Here is a 25,354-nt window from a genome sequence, read left to right as displayed (position 1 = left end):
GGAGCCTGCCTGAGATTCTCTCCCTCTTCCCCTGCCTGTCCACCCATGCACACTTGCAAGTGAGCGTGCTCTCTCTCTCAAATAAATAAATAAATAAATAAATAAATATTAAAAAAGAAAGTGTGAGTCCCCCACTTCTGTTTCCTTTTCAAGATTATTTTTGCTATTTGGGGCCCCAGCTTTACCATATGAATATTAGGATCAGCTCATCAATTACTGCAAACAAACCAGCTAGAATTTTTTATAAGATTGCATTGAATCCATGGATCAATTTGGGGAGTATTGCCATATTCACAATATTAAGTCTTCCAATCCATAAACATAGGATGTCCTTTCATTTACTTAGGTCTTCTTTAATTTCTTTCTACAATGTTTGATAGTTTCTAGAGTATAAATTTTGTACTCCTTTTGTTAAATTTATTCTTAAGCATTTTACTCTTTTTGATGCTCTTGCAAATGGAATTGCTTTCTTAATTTCCTTTTGGGTTTGCTCATTGCAACAGTATAGAAATACAGTTGTGGGCACCTGGGTGGCTCAGTTGGTTAAGTGACTGCCTTCAGCTCAGGTCATGGTCCCAGAGTCCTGGAATCGAGAAGCAGGCTCCCTCAGCAGGGAGCCTGCTTCTCCCTCTGACCCTCTCCCCTCTCATGCTGTTTCTCTCTCTCTCCCTGTCAAATAAATAAATAAATAAAATCTTAAAAAAAAAAAAAGTTGATTTTTATATATTGATAAAAGACTAGATTTTCTGTTTCCAAAATTATTCTATTCATGCTATTTTTGTGAATCACATATTCATTTTGCCATTACATGAATTATGACTTTTCTTTCAGCTAATGGAAAGTTATATCGTAATAGATTACTGAAGGCTATGAAGTCTCTCAATGGTAAGTAAGAAACAAAATTATAAGGCATATTATCTAAGTTCTCCAGATATATCATCCAAGCATGAATCTTGGTCCTATATAAGTTTTTACTTAGGATTCTTTCAGCATAACTACATTCCATCTGCTGTTAATATACACTTTCTCTTGGCAGGAAGTCCAGTATCTTCTTAGATTTTTTTCAACTCTTTCTCAAAAAGGAAAATCAATTCTACCGAATACAAACAAAAAACCCTGGTCATTATTGAAGAGAATGATCAGCTACAATGATAACTAATATTTTGAGTCAGTAAACAAAAATTACCCTACTTTCTGTGCTGAGTAATTAAGTTAGTGGTCTGCAGTTCTATTTGTTTAAGCCCCTTAACCCTGTTTTATTATGTAAGCTTGTCAACAAGAATAGACTAAAGGAAATATAATTCTAATTCTGACTCTCTTGACTTTCTCCTTGGGTCTTCAAGTGGACAAGTCTATTTGGGGTTTTAGTCTTGGTGAAATTTAACGATAACAAAGGCATGAAATATATTTTATGTTTTGTCTCTTTTGTTTTAATAATATGTGGTCATTAAAGTTAAGTTTTACTAAAAATTTTTTTAATTTTGCTACATATAACTTTTTTTTTCAAATATTGCTTCACTGTCTCTTTCCTAAGATGGGAAGATGAAAAAGAATAAACTGCATACTAATTTGGAAAATATGGGATTGAGACTCACAGAAGAGGAATTTGCTGAATTGTCAGGACAACTACAAGTTGATGGTGAGCACTAGGGCATCTGTTGATCTTCTGTTTAAAGGCGTGTCAATTAAAATTGGGATGTGAGTCAAATTCAGCTGGACTTTATTATACTAAATAAATAATTTATATCTTTTTCTAAGCTCATGTCATTGATTATATGTCTCTTTTGGGCTTATGTAGCGAATGGGAATGTTGATCTGCCTAACTTGATGGAAGCAGTGAAAGCTATTACAGGTGAGTACAAAGTCACTATAAACCTAGAATTCCTATTGGAACAGAACTGTATTTTACTGTTAACCTTAATTGCCATGTTGATTCTGTTACTGTACTCCTTATTGTAAATATTTGTCTAGAGTTGGACTTTGTGGTGTCCATGTTTTGGTAATAAAATTTTAGTCTCATGTCTTGGTAGAAAGACCCTTCTTCCCTAGAAAATTTTAAACTTAAAAATAACATTTTTAGAGTCACTAGATTTTCCTCACAGGCCTTTCTCTTTCTGATTAAGGGAAGGTTGACATCAAGAACCTGGAAACTGTTCTAGGCAACATGGGAATCAAGCTCACTGACAAAGAACTTGCAGATCTGAAACAAAACCTGCCTGTCAGTGGTGAGCATATGAGATATCATTGGATTTTGAGCTTTAGGTTTTATGTACCTTTAGCAATGAGAGGAATGGAACAAGGGAACTTTTCATGCAGAAGATGTCAAGATTGGAGATGAGACAATAACACTGACAAAGAAGTTGGGAATGTAGTATTTGGACACAGGTGGCACGGTCACTAGAAGAGTCTCCCCAATTCTGAGAACAAGAAAGCCACTTTTGAATACCATCTTTTCATCATCAAATTCAAGAGTGGATATTTTATGAAATAGAAAGTCAAATTTACATTTTTGAAATAAGTATATTTTTTTTATTTTAAGAGGTTTTTTTCCTTTTTTTTTAATTTTTTATTGTTATGTTAATCACCATATATTACATAATTTGTTTTGGTGTAGTGTTCCATGATTCATTGTTTGTTCATAACACCCAGTGCTCCATGCAGAACGTGCCCTCCTCAATACCCATCACCAGGCTAACCCATCCCCCCACCCTCCTCCCCTCCAGAAACCTCAGTTTGTTTTTCAGAGTCCATCATCTCTCCTGGTTCGTCTCCCCCTCTGACTTACTCCCCTTCATTCTTCCTCTCCTGCTATCTTCTTCTTTTTCTTTTTTCTTAAAATATGTTGCGTTATTTGTTTCAGAAGTACAGATCTGTGATTCAGCAGTCTTACACAATTCACAGCGCTCACCGTAGCACATATCTTCCCCAATGTCTATCACCCAGCCACCCCATCCCTCCCACCCCCGACCACTCCAGCAACCCTCAGTTTGTTCCTGAGATTAAGAATTCCTCATATCAGTGAGGTCATATGATACATGTCTTTCTCTGATTGATGAAATAAGTATATTTTTAATATTTAAAATTTTTTCTTCAGCTCCAGGCTCATAACATATTCTGAGTAAATATTTATTGAATGACTGTTTAAAATGCTTAATAAGATGCCCAGGACACTTAAGTGCTGTTACTGTCTGAAGGGGAGGAGGGTGTTCTTTTGCAATTTTACATCATCTTATGAGCGTCAAGTTATGGTTTTTTGTTACAGTTGGTAATAAAGTTGCTCTGAAAACTTTGAAGGATGAAGTGAAAGCTTTTACAGGTAAGATATAAATGATTTGCAATAAATCACGATTTACACTAAAAATTTTAATAGCGTGTTCTCAAACTTGTATTAGTGGCTTATAAATTCACATATTTTCAGTATTCATTTTGATAAACATTTGCATCTACTGATCAACAGCTTAATCTAACATTATCTGGGTTTATAAGTAAAACAAAAAGATAATTTCTTCATAATAAGTCTTATAATCTTTGATGCTTTTTTTCAATGAAAGTATCTGGCTGGTACTTATAGACCCAAAAACTAGATGGACACAGTAAAAGCAGGGTGGAGCATTAAAAATAGTTAAGTCCATTGCCAACAGCTAATCACATAGTTTTAAGAAAATAAAGTAAAATATGTCATAGTTTGTTAATTGTGTATTGTATTAACCATATCTTGACTTTATTTCTGGATAATTATATGACCAGATTTGTTTCTGCACAATGTGATATTATTCTCAGTATTAGGAATACATCTTATTTACTATTTTTTTAAAGATTTTATTTATTTGAGAGAGAGCGAAAGTGCACAAATGGGGGGAGGGGCAGAAGGAGAGAGAGAATCAGACTCCCTGCTGAGCACAGAGCCCCGATGTGGGGCTCAATCCCAAGACCCTGGGATCATGACCTGAGCTGAAGACAGATGCTTAACTGACTGAGCCACCCAGGTGTCCCTTCCTGTTTACTACGATTAAGGGACAAATTCTATTTTTTATTTACCATTTGACTCTTTTTATCAGGAAATCTTTCACTCTGCCTTTCCTTTTCATCCTGGTATTAGAGAAAAAACTAGAGCAGCAAAAGTATATATTTAGATGATCTTAAATAATTAGATTATCCCTTCATATTTTAACCTATTACTATTCCATCTTTTCAAAGGAGAAAAGATTGATTCCAGTGACCTACAAAATATTCTGAAAGACATGGGGATTGAGCTTACAGATATGGAGCACAAGCATCTGCTGAAAACACTGCCCATTGATGGTAAGTAAATGCCACATAAATGCCAACATGCCTTCCAGGGAACTTGATTTTATGGGTCAATGTGAGCCATTCTCAATCTTTTAATAGTACAGTTTTGTCTTTAAAATGCCATAAATTAATAGAAAGGGACTTCTGACTTGAAAAGAAATTCTGTCATTTCCTCTTCGAACACAACTGGAGATTCATCACCACACTGCCATATAGTTGTCCAAGTGACTAATACTACCCCCTCAGAGCAGCAATAGTTTTGCAATAAGAGCAATGAAAAGTAATGAAGGAGAAATAGGACATCAGTGGAATAAAAAAAAAGAAATATTTTAATGTATTTTTTAGAATTGCACCATGACAGAGTTTAATAAATGTTTCCTATTCCAAAGAATGGGTAAGTTTGTCACTGTGCAAAACACTTATATTTTTTTAAATTTTTTATTTTTATGTTAATCACCATATATTACATCATTAGTTTTTGATGTAGTGATTCATTGTTTGTGCATAACACCCAGTGCTCCATGCAGAACGTGCCCTCTTCAATACCCATCACCAGGCTAACCCATCCTCCCACCCCTCTCCCCTCTAGAACCCTCAGTGTGTTTTTCAGAGTCCATCATCTCTCATGGTTCATCTCCCCCTCCGATTCCCCACCTTCATTCTTCCCCTCCTGCTATCTTCTTCTTCTTTTTTTTTTCTTAACATATATTGCATTATTTCAGAGGTATTCAACAGTCTTGCACAATTCACAGTGCTCACCATAGCACATACCCTCCCCAGTGTCTATCACCCAGCCACCCCATCCCACCCACCCCCCCCACTCCAGCAACCCTCAGTTTGTTTCCTGAGATTAAGAATTCCTCATATCAGTGAGGTCACATGATACATGTCTTTCTCTGATTGACTTATTTTGCTCAGCATAATACCCTCCAGCTCCATCCACGTCGTTGCAAATGGCAAGATCTCATTCCTTTTGATGGCTGCATAATATTCCATTGTGTATATATACCACATCTTCTTTATCCATTCATCTGTCGTTGGACATCTTGGCTCTTTCCACAGTTTGGCTATTGTGGACATTGCTGCTATAAACATCAGGGTGCACGTACCCCTTCGGATCCCTACATTTGCATCTTTGGGGTAAATACCCAGTAGTGCAATTGCTGGATCGTATGGTAGCTCTATTTTCAACTTTTTGAGGAACCTCCATACTGTTTTCCAGGGTGGTTGCACCAACTTGCATTCCCACCAACAGTGTAGGAGGGTTCCCCTTTCTCCACATCCCCGCCAACATCTGTCGTTTCCTGACTTAAAACACTTATATTTTTAAATGTCCATATTCTATAACTATAAAATAGATTAATTTTTAAAGCAAATCATTGAAATGTATCTTTCTATAATCATAGAATTTATGTTTTGGTGACTCTTCATATCAATTTTCTAGAGATCTGAACTGTACCTTTTCTTACAGCTCATGAAAAGGTGTTTCAAAACAGGTTGCTGAAGGATGTGAGATATAATAAAAGTGAGTAAAAAGTACAAAGAGGAAGCATATGAAATATCCTTAAGCATTAAATTTTTTTAATTTTATTTAAATTCAAGTTAGTTAACATATAGTATAGTATTGGTTTCAGGAATAGAATTTAGCGATTCATCACTTACATATAACACCCAGTGCTCATCCCAACAAGTGCCCTCCTTAATACCCATCACCCGTCAAGCCCATTCCCTCACCCACCTCCCAGCAGCTCTCAGTTTGTTCTCTATAGTTAAGAGTCTCTCATGGTTTGTCTCCTCCTCTGTTTTTATCTTTTTTTATTTTTCCTTCCCTTCCCCTATGCTCATTTGTTTTGTTTCTTAATTTCATATATGAGTAAAATCATGTGGTATTTGTCTTTCTATGACTGACTTATTTCATTTAACATAATACACTCTAGTTCCATCCACATCGTTGCAAATGGCAAGATTTCATTCTTTTTGATGCTGAGTAATATTCCAGTGTGTGTGTGTGTGTGTGTGTGTGTGTGTGTGTGTGTGTACCACATCTTTATCCATTCATCAGTTGAAGGACATTTGGGATCTCTCCGTAGTTAGCATTAAATTTATATCAATAGATTATAACACATTATTTCGCTGCTTGTATCACATCTGTGTTTTTCCTGGTAATAACCCTTACTTTATCTTAGATGAAATTCTCTACTGGATTGGGTTTTTGAAGCTTTCTCTGAAGAAACATGAACAGAAATAAAGATGGAAGGAAAGAAAGAAAGAGGGAAGAAAGGAAGCAAGGAAAGAAGGGGGGAGGAAGGAGGAAGGTGGGAAGGAGGGAGGAAGGTTTAGCATTTATTCCAAAATGTGAGCAGGAGCAGAGAAAACTGAGAGTAAGAGTTTAGGAAACAAATACAATCTCTATTTCTTTGTGGAGATTATTGATTAGTGCTCTTCAGCTACAATTGCATAGCCTTGTCCCACCTAACTTTTTTCTGGGCCTGTATGTTTAACATTTGAGGAAGCATGTTCTAATTCTAACTTTTAACTCTTTAAATTTTAACTCTGTTTGTAAAGAATTGTGCAAATCTATTGTAGTTTTGTTCTTTGCTTGAAAATTTTAGCAGTTATACTAGATTATGAAGTCATTCTCTTTTAGCAGTGTATATTCATGTAACAGTAACAACTGTCTTAAAGAGATACTTGCACCCCCATGTTCATTGCAGCATTATTTACAGTACCCAAGACACAGAAACAATGTGTCTATGGACAGATGAATGAATAAAAAAAATAGGGGATATATACACACACACATACACACACACACACACACATACATACATATATAATAGTATATTATTCAGCTGTAAAAAAGAAGGAAATCCTGCCATTTACAACAACATGGATGAATCTTGAGGACATTATGCTAAGTGAAGTAAGTCAGACAGAAAAAAACAATATGATTCGATACTATATGATACCACATATATGTGGAATCTAAAAAAAACCAAACTCATAGAAACAGAACTGATTGGTAGTTGCCAGAGGCAGGAGGATGGGGAAGGGAACGGTGAATGTGATCAAAGGATACAAACTTCCAGCTATAAGAGGAGTAAGTTCTGGGGAGATATAATGTACAACATGGTGACTATAGTTGACAATACTGATGAGGGATGTGTTAACTAACCTTATTGTGGTGATCATTTTGCAGTATACATATATCAAATCATTACATTGTACACCTTAAACTTATACAATGTTATATGTCAATTATATCTCAATAAAGCTGGAGAAAAACAGTAATGCCTGTTAGTTGAAGATAATAATATGTTTTTATGAATTTTTCTAAATATTTTATAATCTTTCTATTTTTTCCTTTTCCTTTCATGTTTTTAAGGAGGGAAGGTTGATGTAAATAACCTGGATCCTGTTTTAGAAGCCATGGAGGTCAAGCTTACAGAACAGGAACTCAGTCTGATAAAGGATCTTCTGAGTGGTGAGCACTGTGGAAAACACTGTGATTTTAAACAGACGTTGAGCTTGCAGGATTAATTGTGACTGTTTCAAGGGTTTAAGTTATTTGTTGCCCGAAGCCATTTGAATAGTTTTCAGAAGAACTCAGGGGATAAAAAGACTGTTCATTTTTTGTTGCTTTAAAACCTGTAATCTATTTCTTTATACATCTCAGGGTAGGGACAGGTGCTAGTGAGAAGGGGAGGGATTATTGTTGTCTGGTTTTACAAAAATAGGATCTGCAATGTGTTTTTTTCTCACTGATCCATGTATCACTGACATCAACCCAGGGCATAAACCAATCCATTCACCCATTCCTCATTTCTCTGTTCATGGATTTTGAGATGGCTTTCTTTTGTGGTCATTATAACACGTTAACAGAATAATATGTATAGTATTATTAATTTTTAAAAGTATATATAGTATTCCTTTACAAACATAAGAACAGTCTGGAAGGATATACACAAACTGTTAGTAATGGTGAGGAGTAGTCATGAAGCTGAGGAGAGGTAAAAGATGGGACATTTACCTTTTCTTCATATGCTTGTATATTTTTTAATTTATTACACAAAGTATATTTTAAATTCTAACTTTTTAAACTCAATTTATTTTGTTTTTAATTTAAGATGACTGCAAATGGTGTGGTAAAATGATAGGATTTGGGCTGTGTTCTTATCCACCAATTAAGTTTAGGGAATCACTAAAATTGACCACTCAAGTAATTAGCTCCTCTCTAACATCCCTCACGGCTTAACACAGCAGTGCCCATGGCATCAACACATGGTAACACAAGTTAATACTCCTTACGAATATTGAGAAACATGCATCATTTCAAGAAGTAAGTGAGGTTGAAGGATTCCCAAATCATACAAAGCCACTAACAAATGTGGACCTGGCAGAGTTAGAACATTTGATAATTGAAGAAAAAAATTCTACATGAATAATAATGAGATAGGACATTCAACATATAACAATATGGATTTCAAAAGATGTAAAGGAACCCTTGGGAAAAAGTCAATCATTTTTGTAAAGGTGATTTTTATACATCTTGTTTCAAAGTTCAGAAGGATGCTGCAGTGTACAATAACCTCACTTTCTCAGAGAAAAACATTTGAACACACGAGAAAAGTCAATGTTGCTTCATTGCTTCTTCTAAGAATTATTCTATATTCTAAAGAATAACTATTGGGATAGTTATAATTACAACCTGAATTTTCTTCAGTATTAGGTAAGATAAACTTATTTTTACAATTTTCATTTTTATTATTTAATACAATCTTTTAAGATCACTTTCATTCATTATTTACTATTGAAACTTGGTCCTCATTGTAAATGAATTTATTTTCCTTGGTCATCTTCTGGAACAATAAATTTTAGATAAAAAGGACTTCTTGTCCTTTGTATCTTTTTTCTGAGTCCATGTTATTGTTTTCTCTGATTAAACTTTGTCTTACAGGCTATAAGAAAGTTGATCTGAAAAACCTGATGGATAAGGTAGAAGCTGTTACAGGTGAGGAAGAAGTTACCAAATACAGATGATTCTGATTCTTTATACATATTTTATATTCTTTGCTGTTATTCCCTTTAAATTATGCTATTTTTAATAAACTGATTGTAGTTTGATTTCCTAAAGTTTAACTTCGGTTTGTCAATGTTTCAATAATAAAACATAGTGCCATATTTTGGGTAAGCCCTATGATCTCATTTTTTCCGGATTAAGATGTTTACTAAAAAGATGTTAGTGTAATAAAAAGAGACTAAAGTTTTATTACCTACTAGTAATCTCCCACAACAAAAAATTATGAAATGCATTATTATGTACTCTGTTATATTGCCTCTATTATTACTAAAGTTGTGGAAATAAACACTTCACTGTTCTGCCATAACCATACTCAAACAGGACTCATTTAACTTTATTATGCATTGAGTAGTTGGGGTTAATACTTAAACAGTAATAGATTTCATCATTATTTAGAATAATTAGATGGTTCTTTAAAATCACACATTACCATTTCTGTCCTTTTGAAGGAGAGGAAGTTGATATCAACGACATAGGAACAGTTCTAAGAAACATGGGAATAGAACTCACAGATAAAGAACTCTCACAACTGGTGAAAAATCTGCCAGTTGATAGTGAGTATTTCAAATAAAAATATAGTTGTCCAGAGGAGCATATTGTTAAATTGCAAAAACTTCTAAAATTGTCTCTCTCTTACCGCTTGTCAGAAATAATCTTATGGGGGAACCTGGGTGGCTTAGTCATTGAACGTCTGCCTTTGGCTCAGGTCATGATCTCAGGGTCCTGGGATCGAGCCCCACATCAGGCTCCCTGCTCGGCAGGGAGCCTGCTTCTCTCTCTTCCACTCCCCCTGCTTGTGTTCCCTTTCTCCTGTCTCTCTTTCTCTGTCAAAAAAATAAATAAAATCTTTCAAAAAAAGAAAAAAGAAATAAGCTTATGATCCATGTTGCATACTTTAAAATGACTCTATTGTATCTTAAAATGTTATATCTGCCATTTAATCTTTAGTTTAAGAATCAACCATTGTGTCATCATGACTCTTATCATCAGGGTTCACTTATATCTTTTATATAATTATATCTTTTATAACTTTTGATTATATCAAGAGATCTGAAATTTAAGCCAGAATAAATGAGAAAAAAGAAAGAGTGATCTAATAGGGGAAAATGAAAATATCACAAAAGAAAAGAAAAAGATATGTTTCAGAATGGTAGAGTGTCAGTATCCCCCTGCCCTGTAATTTCATTATTTGCCACTAAATCAAAAAATTTATAAGGCAGTTCATAAAATATATCTTACTGAAATTGCTGGATTCTTACTGTCTATGAAGCTCCGCATTGTAAGTTTCTGTGATCTGAACAGTGTTTTCCTTACAGATGGAAAGGTCTACCAGAGAAGGTTGCTGGATGGTATAAAGTTTCTTAAAGGTGAGGGAGAAGCTTAATAAAACACAATCAATCTGAGATCATCATGTTTGGCATTTCTACTGATTCCTTGTGATTAAATTGTCAACCCTGACACCTAACACATTATTACATACTTTTGTTTCTTTTATAGATCATTGTGTTCTTTAGATCATTTCTTATATACCTTGGAAAGAACTCCCATGCTCTCTTGGGATTTCTCAAATTTGATAGAAGAAGAAATTATCAGAGCCCAGGCTGCACAGCAAGAGTAAAGGGAAAAATAACACCTCTTCAGTTAGTTTATTCAGCAGCAAGAGACTACTAATCTGACATTTAGACCAAAAGAGAGAGAGAGAAGAGAGCTCTAGAAAGCCTTCAAGATATTGAAGGAACATAGGACTGAATAGACAGGAAGCAGGCCAGGAGGAAGGTCATGTCTAAGCAAGGTTACCAATACCAGCTTCATGATATCTGCCAAATCCACACAGTATTTGTACTATTATTAATATTTTCATTTAAATTGATTTACTTTTAACTTGAATTTAAATGGCAATGGAGAACCAGCATCCCTTAACATAACTAGAAGTTAACTGTAAAAATAAACACAGTGAAAGTGAGACAGTAGTCATTCGAAACACAGGAATTATTATCACCCTACTGGAATTCTCTGAGCAGTCATTACATCACCTTTCAGTTTTTATACTAGGTATGCTTATATGAAGATTAAAATTAAAACAATATGCTCTAATTCTAACTCTTATTATTGACTCTGTCCTCTTGTAAAGATCTCGTCAGGCTTTGGTCCTTTGGATGAACATAATAACTATAATCCTCAGGAAGGTGAGGGTTTATCCCACATTTTAGGGACATTAACTTCTGCTTGTATATCTCTCTCTCTTTCCATAGGAGGGAAGATTGACTCCAATAAAGTGGATGCAGTTTTGGGAAACATGGGCATGGACCTCACTGAAAAGGAGCTTAAAGACATAACACAAAACCTGCCAGTTGATGGTGAGCATTTTAGATACCACTGAACACTACAGAAAAACTACTTTTATGAGCCTATTATAACAGTCATTAAAAATGCTTTTGTCCAAATGGCCAACAGACACATGAAAAAGTGCTCAACATCACTCAGCATCAGGGAAATACAAATCAAAACCTTGATGAGATACCATCTGACACCAGTCAGAATGGCTAAAATTAACGAGTCAGGAAACGACAGATGTTGGCAAGGATGCAGAGAAAGGGGAACCCTCCTACATTGTTGGTGGGAATGCAAGCTGGTGCAACCCCTCTGGAAAACAGTATGGAGGTTCCTCAAACAGTTGAAATTAGAGCTACCATTCAATCCAGCAATTGCACTACTGGGTATTTACCCCAAAGATACAAATGTAGGGACCCGAAGGGGTACGTGCACCCCAATGTTTATAGCAGCAATGTCCACAATAGCCAAACTGTGGAAAGAGCCAAGATGTCCATCGAGAGATGAATGGATAAAGAAGATGTGGTATATATACACAATGGAATATTATGCAGCCATCAAAAGGAATGAGATCTTGCCATTTGCAACGACGTGGATGGAACTGGAGGGTGTTATGCTTAGTGAAATAAGTCAATCAGAGAAAGACATGTATCATGTGACCTCACTGATATGAGGAATTCTTAATCTCAGGAAACAAACTCAGTGTTGCTGGAGTGGTGGGGGGTGGGAGGGATGGGGTGGCTGGGTGATAGACATTGGGGAGGGTATGTGCTACGGTGAGCGCTGTGAATTGTGTAAGACTGTTGAATCACAGATCTGTACTTCTGAAACAAATAATGCAACATATTTTAAGAAAAAAGAGAAAGAAGAAGATAGCAGGAGAGGAAGAATGAAGGGGAGTAAGTTAGAGGGGGAGACGAACCAGGAGAGATGATGGACTCTGAAAAACAAACTGAGGTTTCTAGAGGGGAGGAGGGTAGGGGGATGGGTTAGCCTGGTGATGGATATTAAAGAGGGCACATTCTGCATGGAGCACTGGGTGTTATGAACAAACAATGGATCATGGAACACTACACCAAAACAAATGATGTAATATATGGTGATTAACATAACAATAAAAAATTTTTAAAAATCTTTTAAAAAAATAAATAAATAATAAAAAAATAAAAAATAATAAAAAATAAAAATTCTAATCCCCTCCAAGGATCCTATCTCTTTTTCATGATAGGCTTGGTTAACTAAAATAGTCCAGGTAAACCAACACACATTTTCCATTTTGCCCTGACCTGTAGTTGGTATCGAAGTTATTAGTGGCTAGGAATACTTTAATAGACAAAGAATAAGGAAATTCTCACCACAGAATTAGCAACATTATTGGCAATTGATACACTTTTCTGGCCATTCTGCTGGTACTCAAAAACAAGTGTGTTGAATTTATGATTAACTACATTTTATACCATGTTTCCTAGGTTGTAGCTAGATTTTTCTCATCAACATGGAGTATTATTTTGCTGGGGGAGAAAAAGCACTTCTGTTTTCAGAAAGTAAATGATAAGAATTAGCCATTTTTCTTCCCTGAGCACAATACATTGGAAATGCTGGAATATTAATTGTATTCAGGAAATAATTATGTTTATTATCATTCAAGCTGTCATCCTTCTCCTACCTTCTTATGAAGGATGTAACAAAAGGTTGTTTTCGTGTGTGTGGGTGTGTGTGTGTGTAGTATGAAACCAGCGTCTACTTTTTATATTGAGGTATAATTTTTTATATTGAGGTTATAATTGACATGTAACATTATATTAGTTCAGGTATATAACATAAATGATTCAATATTTATATATACTGCAATATATATATGTATGTGTATATATATATCTCTCAAAATGATCACCACAGTTAACACCCATCACTATACACAGTTACACTGTTGTGATGAGAACTTTTAAGATCTACTCTCTTTAGCAACTTTCAAATATTATTAATATTAACTATAGTCATCATATTGTATATTACATCCCCATGACTTACTTTATAACTGAAAGTATGTACCAGCAAAAGGTTAAATTTTCTAGAGCAAATAAATACTACTAAGTTTTTCTGCTCAACGCAACATACTTTCTTGGTCTCACTGTCATGTTTCTATCCAATTTATTCCTTGTCTTACAGTTAAAGGTAAAGTTGATCTAGAAAAGCTGATGAATGAAGTAAAATCTTTTTCGGGTGAGTAAGACATTACTAAGACATTTTGAATTAAATTCTAACCCTATGTTAAATCTTGCATAGTGTTTTCCTGATATATCATAAATTTATTAATGTTGATATTTTACATATTTTAATGAAATATTTATATTCAACTTTATTTCTACCTTTGATTTTGAATTATCTAGGATTTGGCTATAAAAATCAGTGGTGAAGGGTGCCTGAGTGGCCCGGTCAGTTGAGCATCTGCCTTTAGCTCAGGTCATGATCTGGGGGTCCTGGGATGGAGCACCACATTGGGCTCCCTGCTTGTCAGGGAGTCTGCTTCTCCCTCTCCCTCTGCCCCTCCTCCCCACTTGTGCTCTCTCTCTCTCTCACACACACTCTCTCTCTCAAGTAAATAAATAAAATCTTCAAAAAATTAAGTAAATAAGTGGTGATGCTTAAGTAATAAATTATATTTTCTGTAGTTTCTCCCAGTGTTATACTGATCTTAACCAGTGTTTAAATCAGAGGTTTAACAAATTGGCCACCCATGAATTGAGTCCAACCTGCAATCAAGTTTTGTAAAATCTGGCAACACTGGCCATATATTCCCTCACGACAGTAACTGGTGTATTTTCTCTTTGGACAAGGCATGTGCTGTCTAGTTCACCACAGCTAGTTTCACTAATTTCTTTTACCTGCAGGCTCCTACAAGCTTGAATTAATAACTGCTGGCTTAAATAACCAAATGTAGGTAGGCACAGAATATAGGAAAAGGAATATTTTTAGAAAATTAGGTTGATAGGATTGCTTTAAATAATAATCACATGATTCAGTATTAAAAAGTAAAAAAGACTAGATATCCTAAATTGCTGGCCAATTATATATAACCTGATTTTCTTCTATGATATCTTACCATTAGTCTTAGGAGACCACTCGTGGGTTTTTTTAATTTTTTTATTATTATGTTAATCACCATAGATTACATCATTAGTTCTTGATGTAGTGTTCCATGATTCATTGTTTGTGCATAACACCCAGTGCTCCACACAGAATGTGCCCTCTTTAATACCCATCACCAGGCCAACCAATCCCCCTACTCTCCTCCCCTCTAGAACCTTCAGTTTGTTTTTCAGAGTCCATCGTCTCTCATGGTTCTTCTCCCCATCCGACATACTCCCCTTCCTTCTACCCCTCCTGCTATGTTCTTCTTTTTCTTTTTTCTTAACATATGTTGCATTATTTGTTTCAGAAGTACAGATCTGTGATTCAACAGTCTTGCACAATTCACAGAGCTCACCATAGCACATACCCTCCCCAATGTCTATCACCCAGCCACCCCATCCCTCCCATCCCCCACCACTCCAGCAACACTGAGTTTGTTTCCTGAGATTAAGAATTCCTCATATCAGTGAGGTCATATGATACATGTCTTTCTCTGATTGACTTATTTCACTCAGCATAACACCCTCCAGTTCCATCCACATCGTTGCAAATGGCAAGATTTCATTCCTTTTGATGGCTGCATAATATTCCATTGTGTATATATACCACTTCTTCTTTATCCATTCATCTCTCGATGGACATCTTGGCTCTTTCCACAATTTGGCTATTGTGGACATTGCTGCTATAAACATCGGGGTGCACGTACCCCTTTGGATCCCTACACTTGTATCTCTGGGTTAAATACCCAGTAGTGCAATTGCTGGATCGTAGGGTAGCTCTATTTTCAACTGTTTGAGGAACCTCCATACTGTTTTCCAGAGTGGTTGCACAAGCTTGCATTCCCACCAACAGTGTAGGAGGATTCCCCTTTCTCTGCATCCCCGCCAACATCTGTCGTTTCCTGACTTGTTAATTTTAGCCATTCTGACTGGTGTGAGGTGGTATCTGATTGACGTTTTGATTTGGATTTCCCTGATGCCGAGCAATGTTGAGCACTTTTTCATGTGTCTGTTGGCCATTTGGATGTCTTCTTTGGAGAAATGTCTGTTCATGTCTTCTGCCCATTTCTTGATTGGATTATTTGTTCTTTGGGTGTTGAGTTTGATAAGTTCTTTATACATTTTGGATACTAGCCCTTTATCTGATATGTCATTTGCAAATATCTTCTCCCATTCTGTCGGTTGTCTTTTGGTTTTGTGGACTGTTTATTTTGCTGTGCAAAAGCTTTTTATCTTGATGAAATCCCAATAGTTCATTTTTGCCCTGGCTTCCCGTGCCTTTGGCGATGTTTCTAGGAAGAAGTTGCTGCGGCTAAGGTCGAAAAGGTTGCTACCTGTGTTCTCCTTTAGGATTTGGATGGACTCCTGTCTCACGTTTAGGTCTTTCAACCATTTGGAGTCTATTCTTGTGTGTGGTGTAAGGAAATGGTCCAGTTTCATTCTTCTGCATGTGGCTGTCCAATTTTCCCAACACCATTTGTTGAAGAGACTGTCTTTTTGCCATTGGACATTCTTTCCTGCTTTGTCAAAAATAAGTTGACCATAGAGTTGAGGGTCCATTTCTGGGCTCTTGATTCTGTTCCATTGTTCGATGTGTCTGTTTTTGTGCCAGTACCATACTGTCTTGATGATGACAGCTTTGTAATAGAGCTGGAAGTCCGGAATTGTGATGCCGCCAGCTTTGCTTTTCTTTTTCAGTATTCCTCTGGCTATTCGGGGTCTCTTCTGGTTCCATACAAATTTTAGGATTATTTGTTCCATTTCTTTGAAAACAGTGGATGGTATTTTGATGGGGATTGCATTGAATGTGTAGATTGCTCTAGGTAGCATTGACATCTTCACAGTGTTTGTTCTTCCAATCCATGAGCATGGAACGTTTTTCCATTTCTTTGTGTCTTCTTCAATTTCTTTCATGAGTATTTTATAGTTTTCTGAGTACAGATCCTTTGCCTCTTTGGTTAGATTTATTCCTAGGTATCTTATGGTTTTGGGTGCAATTGTAAATGGGATCGACTCCTTGATTTGTCTCTCTTCTGCCTTGTTGTTGGTGTATAGGAATGCCACTGATTTCTGTGCATTGATTTTATAGCCTGCTACTTGACTGAATTCCTGTATGAGTTCTAGCAGTTTTGGGGTGGAGTCTTTTGGGTTTTCCACATACAGTATCATATCATCTGCAAAGAGTGAGAGTTTGACTTCCTCTTTGCCGATTTGGATGCCTTTGATTTCTTTTTGTTGTCTGATTGCTGTGGCTAGGACTTCTAATACTATGTTGAATAGCAGTGGTGAGAGTGGACATCCCTGCCGCGTTCCTGACCTTAGGGGAAAAGCTCTCAGCTTTTCCCCATTGAGAATGATATTCGCTGTAGGTTTTTCATAGATGACTTTTATGATATTGAGGTATGTACCCTCTATCCCTGTACTCTGAAGAGTTTTGATCAAGAAAGGATGCTGTACTTTGTCAAATGCTTTTTCTGCATCTATTGAGAGGATCATAAGATTCTTGTTCTTTCTTTTGTTAATGTATTGTATCACGTTGATTGATTTGCGGATGTTGAACCAGCCTTGCAGCCCAGGAATAAATCCCACTTGGTCATGGTGAATAATCCTTTTAATGTACTGTTGGATCCTATTGGCTAGTATTTTGGTGAGAATTTTTGCATCCATGTTCATCAAGGATATTGATCTGTAATTCTCTTTTTTACTGGGGTCTTTGTCTGGTTTTGTGATCAAGGTAATGGGGGCCTCATAAAATGAGTTTGGAAGTTTTCTTCCATTTCTATTTTTTGGAACAGTTTCAGGAGAATAGGTATTAATTCTTCTTGAAATGTCTGATAGAATTCCCCTGGGAAGCCATCTGGCCCTGGGCTTTTGTTTCTTGGGAGATTTTTGATGACTGCTTCAATTTCCTTAGTGGTTATAGGTCTGTTCAGGTTTTCTATTTCTTCCTGGTTCAATTTTGGTAGTTGATACATCTCTAGGAATGCATCCAATTCTTCCAGGTTCTCTAATTTGCTGGCATAGAGTTGCTCACAATATGTTCTTATAATTGTTTGTATGTGTTTGGTGTTGGTTCTGATCTCTCCTCTTTCATTCATGATTTTGTTGATTTGGGTCATTTCTCTTTTCTTTTTGATAAGTCTGGCCAGGGGTTTATCAATCTTGTTAATTCTTTCAAAGAACCAGCGCCTAGTTTCGTTGATCTGTTCTACTGTTCTTTTGGTTTCTAGTTCATTGATTTCTGCTCTGATCTTTATTATTTCTCTCTCCTGCTGGGGTTAGGCTTTATTTGCTGTAGCTTTCTCCAGCTCCTTTAGGTGTAGGGTTAGGTTGTGTATTTGAGACCTTTCTTGTTTCTTGAGAAAGGCTTGTATTGCTATATACTTTCCTTTCAGGACCGCCTTTGCTGCATCCCAAGATTTGAACAGTTGTGTTTTCATTTTCATTGGTTTCCATGAATTTTTTTAATTCTTCTTTAATTTCCTGGTTGACCCATTCATTCTTTAGTAGGATGCTTGTTAGCCTCCATGTATTTGAGTTCTTTCCGACTTTCCTCTTGTGATTGAGTTCGAGTTTCAAAGCATTGTTGTCTGAAAATATGCAGGAAATAATCCCAATCTTTTGGTACCGGTTGAGACCTGATTTGTGACCTAGGATGTGATCTATTCTGGAGAATGTTCCATGGGCACTAGAGAAGAATGTGAATTCCGTTGCTTTGGGATGGAATGTTCTGAATATGTCTGTGAAGTCCATTTGGTCCAGTGTGTCATTTAAAGTCTTTATTTCCTTGTTGATCTTTTGCTTAAATGATCTGTCCATTTCAGTGAGGGGGGTGTTAAAGTCCCCCACTATTATTGTATTGTTGTCAATGTGTTTCTTCACTTTTGTTATTAATTGCCTTATATAATTGGCTGCTCCCATGTTAGGGGCATAGATATTTACAATTGTTAGATCTTCTTTAAGATAGACCCTTTAAGTAGGATAAAGGGTATCCTTTAAGTAGGATATAGTGTCCTTCCTCATCTCTTATTACAGTCTTTGTTTTAAAATCTAATTTGTCTGATATAAGGATTGCCAACCCAGCTTTCTTTTGGTGTCCATTAGCATGGTAAATGGTTTTCCACCCCCTCACGTTCAATCTGGGGGTGTCTTTGGGTCTAAAATGAGTCTCTTGCAGACAGCATATGGATGGGTCTTGTTTTTTAATCCAATCTGATAGCCTGTGTCTTTTGATTGGGGCATTGAGCCCATTTACATTCAGGGTAAGTATTGAAAGGTATGAATTTAGTGCCATTGTATTGCCTGTAAGGTGACTGTTACTGTATATTGTCTCTGTTCCTTTCTGATCTATGCTGCTTTTAGGCTCTCTCTTTGCTTAGAGCACCCCTTTCAACATTTCTTGGAGGGCTGGTTTCGTGTTTGCAAATTCCTGTAGTTTTGTTTGTCGTGGAAGCTTTTTATCTCTCCTTCTATTTTCAATGACAGCCTAGCTGGATATAGTATTCTTGGCTGCATATATTTCTCGTTTAGTGCTCTGAAGATATCATGCCAGTCCTTTCTGGCCTGCCAGGTCTCTGTGGATAGGTCTGTTGCCAATCTAATGTTTCTACCATTGTAGGTTACATATCTCTTCTCCCGAGCTGCTTTCAGGATTTTCTCTTTGTCTCTGAGACTCGTAAGTTTTACATTAGATGTCGGGGTGTTGACCTATTTTTATTGATTTTGAGAGGGATTCTCTGTGCCTCCTGGATTTTGATGCCTGTTTCCTTCCCCAAATTAGGGAAGTTCTCTGCTATTATTTGCTCCAATATACCTTCTGCCCCTCTCTCTCTTTCTTCTTCTTCTGGGATCCCAATTATTCTAATGTTGTTTCATCTTATCGTATTGCTTATCTCTCGAATTCTGCTCTCGTGATCCTGTGGTTGTTTCTCTCTCTTTTTCTCAGCCTCTTTACTTTCCATCATTTGGTCTTCTATATCGCTGATTCTCTCTTCTGCCTCATTTATCCTAGCAGTTAGTGCCCCCATTTTTGATTGCACCTCATTAATAGCCTTTTTGATTTCGACTTGGTTAGATTTTAGTTCTTTTATTTCCCCAGAAAGGGTTTCTCTAATAACTTCCACACTTTTTTCAAACCCAGCTAGTATCTTTAAAGTCATGATTCTGAACTCTAGGTCTGACCTAGTACTAATGTCCGTATTGAGTAGGTTCTGGCTGACGGTACTATCTCTTGTTCTTTTTGCCGAGGTGATTTTTTTCGTCTTGTCATTTTGTCCAGAGGAGAATAGATGAATGAGAGAACAAAATGCTAACAGGTTAACAACGTCCCCAGGAAATATACTCTATACAAATCAGAAAAGACCTGAAACCAGGGGAAAAGAAAGGGAAAGAAAGAAAAAAGAAAGAGAAAAGAAAGAGAAAAAAAACAAAAACAGAACAATACAAAAAAAACAGAATATGATCAAATATGATCAGGCTAGTGTATAGATCAGTGCCACATACTGGATTTTGGGCGTATTTGGTCTGTTTGAAAAAAGTGCCTCCTAAAATTTTAAAGGAAGAAAGACTTATATATGTACAAAATAAGGGTTGATACAATGAAGGGATGGCAGATGACTGTAAAGATGAAAATTATAAAAGATTTTATAAAAGGAATTGATAAGATAAGAAGTTGTTTGAAAAAAGAAAGAAGATTTAAAAAAAAAAAAGGGAGAGAATGTGATCAGGCAGGAGACTAGAACAAAGCCATACACTAGTGATTTAGGATATATTTTGATCTGTTAGAAGAAACTGTATCTCAAAATTTTAAAGAGAGAACAACTTATATATATATGCCAAAAATAAGGGTAACTACTATGAAGGGATAAAATATGACTCTAAAAATGAAAAATAAAAAATGTTTTTTTAAAAAAGGGATTGATAAGATGTTGGTTGAAAAAGGGAAAAAGAAAAATTCAAAAAAAGAAAAAAAAACAGTTAAAAAAATTAACTTTGAAAAACTAATGAATCATGGTAAAAAAGCCATGAATTCTATGTGCAGTATTCCCCTAGCACTGGAGTTCTCCGGTTCTCCTTGATCGGTAAACTTGGTCTTGGCTTGCTGGCTGTTCGTGCTGATCTTCTGGGGGAGGGGCCTGTTGCTGTGGTTCCCAAATGTCTTTGCCAGAGGCGGAATTGCCCCACCCTTTTCGGTCACAGCTAAGTAAGCTGCTCGGGTTGGCTCTCAGGAGCTTTTTTTCCCTGCAAGCTCTGGTACAGCTTTGGAGGACCAGGGTGAAAATGGTGACCTCCCAATCTCCACTCAGAGGAGCTGAGAACTTGGGGCCCCACTCCTCAGTGCGCCCCCAGAGAAAAGCAGTCACTCCCGTCTCCCCGGTCTCCGGCCGCACTCTGTGCTCACCCGGCCTGTAACTGAGCATTTCTATCTCTGGCACCCGACCCCGTGTGGAGTCTCCAAACCCAGCAGATCCCTGCGGTTCGCTCCCGCACCACTCCTCCCAGGGGAGGAAGGGGAGTCTCCCCAGCTCTGCCGCTTGTTGGGTCCCTGCTGAAGGAGCAGTGGCCCGACTGGGCCGCAGATCACAGTTTATGGCAACCCCGAGCTGAGAGCCCACGCCTCGGCTCCGTCTCTGCAACTGGCTTCCCCGCTCCGATACCTGGGAGCTCTGCCACACTCAGGCACCCCCGGTCTTTCTGTGACCCCGAGGGTCCTGAGACCACACTGTCCCATGAGGGTTCCACCCTCTGCTTAGCCACTGGAGCGACGTCCCTCAGCGGAGCCGACTTCTTAAAAGTCCCGATTTTGTGCTCCGCGGCTCTAGCACTTGCCAGAAGCAGCCGAGGGTGGCCCCCTCCCCCGCCGTCTATCCTCCCAAATACCGCCTCGGATTCACTTCTCTGCACATCCTACCTTCCAGAAAGTGGTCGCTTCTCTGTTCAGAGAGTTGTTGCTACTCTCTTCTTCGATCTCCTATTGAGTTTGTAGGTGTTCAGAATGGTTTGATCCCTATTCAGCTGAATTCCTGAGACCAGACGAAATCCAGGTCTCCTACTCCTCCGCCATCTTGCCTGTAATCCGTCAGGAGACCACTCTTTATGAAGAATCAAGGAATAGGTTCTGCCTCATTATCCTTAAACACTATTGGAATATGTGAGAATATGAAAGTTAGGATGGCATTCTTTAAACCAGATTTTTCATTATTTTGGATCATTATAATGTCCTAAAATTGCCATGTGTCAATAATTCATTTTTCTTTCAAAGGAGGCAACGTTGATGCTAATAAACTTGAAAGTATTTTGGAAAACTTGGGGATTGAGCTCACACCTAATGAACGTTTGAATTTAGTGAAGACACTGCCACTTAATGGTAAGTCTCATGGGTGCTATAAGCCTAGTTCTGTGGAACTACTTCCACATGTGAAAAATTACAAAATAGTTGCATTTTAACACCCAGTGCTCATTACAAGTGCCCTCCTTAGTACCCATCTAATGGTGAGCGCTGTGAATTGTTTAAGACTGTTGAATCACAGTTCTGTACCTCTGAAACAAATAATGCAATATATGTTAAGAAAAAAAAGAAGAAGATAGCAGGAGGGGAAGACTGAAGGGGGGGGAAATCGGAGGGGGAGACCAAACATGAGAGACGATGGACTCTGAAAAACAAACTGAGGTTTCTAGAGGGGAGGGGGGTGGGGGGATGGGTTAGCCTGGTGATGGGTATTAAAGAGGGCACATTCTGCGTGGAGCACTGGGTGTTATGCACAATGAATCATGGAACACTACATCAAAAAAAAAACAAACTAATGATGTAATGTATGGTGATTAACATAACATAATAAAAAAAATCTAAGATTCTAAAGGATTAAAAAAATACGCATCTAATGAATCATTGAACACTACATAAATAACTAATGATGTACTATATGCTGGCTAACTGAACATTAAAAAAAGATACAAACATCAAAAATAAATGAAAAATTACAATCTTACATAAAACAACCCTATATAAAAAAATAATTGCCAAGACTCATGTCAAGAAGCTATGTTTTTGGGGTGCCTGGGTGGCTCAGTCGGATGCTCAACCAACAGTGCTACCCACACACCCTGAGTTCAGCATTTTAAGAATCCATATATAAGTGATATCATACAGTATTAGTCTTCCTCTCTCCAACATATTTCACTTAGCATAATGCCCTGGTTTTAAATAAAACCAAAAAAATTATTAAAAATTCTTTTTAATCCCATAACCCAAAGATAGCCATTATTAGTATTTTGGTACACTTCCTTCTAGTGCTCAGCAGATGATAGATTGGTAGATAATATTTATATGTATATTAATTTACTTATACTTCTTATCTCTTCACAATGTTAACATGCGTATTTATCATAGAAACCTTGATAATGCAAATAAGTGAAAATAAAACTATCTCTATTCCCAACTTAAAGCAATAACTACTATGAGAATTTTGATGTATATTTTTCTAGTTCTCCATGTATGAATATATATCCTTTTTTATTTGGCAACCTTGTGGATAAATCTTTGCAAATATTCTAAAATTTTTTGAGATTAAATTCCTTTAAGTAGAGTTGTAAAATGGAAGATATTTTGTTTGTTTTCTCACATTTTCTTCCAGAATATTATAATTTGAACTCCCACAAACAGTATTTGAGGATGTTATTTTCTCTACATTCTCAATACAGAAAAAAAAAGAGCATCTCATGATTATGATTTGCAATTCACTCCTTTACCACTGAGAGTGAACAATTTCATATATTTATCTATTTGCATTCAAAATGTTCCTGTTGCGGAGGGGAAGAATGAAGGGGAGTAAGTCGGAGGGGGAGACGAACCATGAGAGACGATGGACTCTGAAAAACAAACTGAGGGTTCTAGAGGGGAGGAGGGTGGAGGGATGGGTTAGCCTGGTGATGGGTATTAAAGAGGGCACATTCTGCATGGAGCACTGGGTGTTATATGCAAACAATGAATCATGGAACACTACATCAAAAACTAATGATGTAATGTATGGTGATTAACATAATAAAAAAGTAAATTAATTAATTAAAAAAAGAAATGTTCCTGATGCAAAGATTTCTAAATTCTTTCTTTCTGAAATTAAAAGATGTGTACTACCTTTCTGACTCCATTTTAAATATCTATTTTTTATAGCTGATGGAAAAGTGTATCAAAAAAGGTTGATGAAGGGCATAAAGTCTCTCAAACGTGAGTAAGAAGCACAGTGAAAAGACTGAATCCGAAACCTTTATTTGTGTTGTTAAAATATGAATCATCCTTTCCTATGTAATTGTATTTATTTATGCTTTCTTAAGTAGATCTGCAATTTACCAAGTAAACCAAGTAGTTTCCTGTACTAAAATTTGGCAGAAAGTGTTAAACTTTCTTGGATTTTCCTAACTCAGCCCCAAAGAAACAAAATAAAAACAGAAAGCAAAAGGTAAAGAATGAACACTGTCAGATAAAGGTTTCAGTCAAAAACAGAGGCAAATAATTTGAAAGTACAGACAATAAAAACAACTCCTGTTTTATAGAATATTATGTCAGTCATCTCTAGCTCTCGCTTTTCAAAATCCTAACATAAAATTGAGAGGAATTTTTATTCTCTTATTAACTGAACAAAACTGGGTTTTTGGTATTCATCTTGAAAATCTTAATACTAAGAAATATGTGAGTTTTTTTTATTGTAATAAAATACATGCTTGATAAAGAGGAATAATAACACAGCACAGTGAATTCATGGTCCAGTTTTAGAAACATTCAATTTTACTGTATTCTTTTCCTGTTCCTTACTTAGAAGGCAGTGTTGATGTCAACAAGCTGGACACTCTTTTAGAAAACATGGGAATCAGCATCAAAGAAAAAGAATTCATGGATCTGATAGAAAGACTGCCAGATGCTGGTAAGCACATAATCACCCTTGTACTTTTTAAGGGGTACTTATTGTTTTCATCTTTACTGAGATATGATTGACATATAACATTGTGTAAATTGAAGGCGTTCAGCTGTTGATTTGATAAACTTATATATTGCAAAATGATTACCACCATAGCTAACACCTCTGTAACATCACATAATTATCTTTTTTTTTATAGTGAAAACATTTAAGATCTACTCTTAGGAACTTTCAAGTATATAATACAGTGTTGTTACTATAATCACCATTCTGTATTATATTCTCAGAATTTATTCACATTAGAAATCAGAGTTTATACCCTTTACCTAAGATCTCTCCATTTCCCCACCTCCTCCCTCAGCCCCTGATAATGACAATTCTAACTCTGTTTCTATGAGCTCAACATTTTTGTTTTTGTTCTTTTTTAAAGTTTTATTTATTTGAGAGCAGGGAAGGGCAGAAAGGGAAGGAGAGAGAGTCTTAAGCAGACTCCACACTGAGCTCGATCCCACGACCCTAAGATCATGACCTGAGCCAAAATCAAAAGTCGGATGCTCAACCAACAGTGCTACCCACACACCCTGAGTTCAGCATTTTTAGATGCCACATAT

The 25,354-nt window shown here is 36.6% G+C and overlaps 1 protein-coding gene across 6 annotated transcripts in view; it reads left to right on the top strand.

The window, feature by feature from the left end:
• The window catches only part of EFCAB3 (EF-hand calcium binding domain 3), a 306,183-nt gene that overhangs the window by 120,822 nt on the left and 160,007 nt on the right, over positions 1-25,354 (top strand). For 5 of the 6 annotated variants that reach the window (XM_073883095.1, XM_073883094.1, XM_073883093.1 and 2 more), the window contains 16 exons: positions 832-885; positions 1,535-1,639; positions 1,799-1,852; positions 2,124-2,225; positions 3,263-3,316; positions 4,198-4,302; positions 5,762-5,815; positions 7,676-7,774; positions 9,248-9,301; positions 9,820-9,924; positions 10,687-10,737; positions 11,623-11,727; positions 13,871-13,924; positions 22,094-22,198; positions 24,002-24,055; positions 24,645-24,749. In XM_073883095.1, coding sequence (XP_073739196.1) covers positions 832-885; positions 1,535-1,639; positions 1,799-1,852; positions 2,124-2,225; positions 3,263-3,316; positions 4,198-4,302; positions 5,762-5,815; positions 7,676-7,774; positions 9,248-9,301; positions 9,820-9,924; positions 10,687-10,737; positions 11,623-11,727; positions 13,871-13,924; positions 22,094-22,198; positions 24,002-24,055; positions 24,645-24,749 — 1,260 coding nt within the window. Of the gene's footprint in view, positions 1-831; positions 886-1,534; positions 1,640-1,798; positions 1,853-2,123; positions 2,226-3,262; positions 3,317-4,197; positions 4,303-5,761; positions 5,816-7,675; positions 7,775-9,247; positions 9,302-9,819; positions 9,925-10,686; positions 10,738-11,622; positions 11,728-13,870; positions 13,925-22,093; positions 22,199-24,001; positions 24,056-24,644; positions 24,750-25,354 lie in introns of those variants that run through there. The other variant, XM_073883096.1, reaches the window with a different exon arrangement.

The sequence above is a fragment of the Callorhinus ursinus genome, unplaced genomic scaffold (genome assembly GCF_003265705.2).
Source record: "Callorhinus ursinus isolate GAN/ISIS: 27379988/994484 unplaced genomic scaffold, GSC_fseal_2.0 scaffold50, whole genome shotgun sequence".
Lineage (NCBI taxonomy): Eukaryota > Metazoa > Chordata > Mammalia > Carnivora > Otariidae > Callorhinus > Callorhinus ursinus.
The sequence above is the reverse complement of the archived record's forward strand: the minus strand, read 5'-3'. Positions and strand labels throughout refer to the sequence as shown.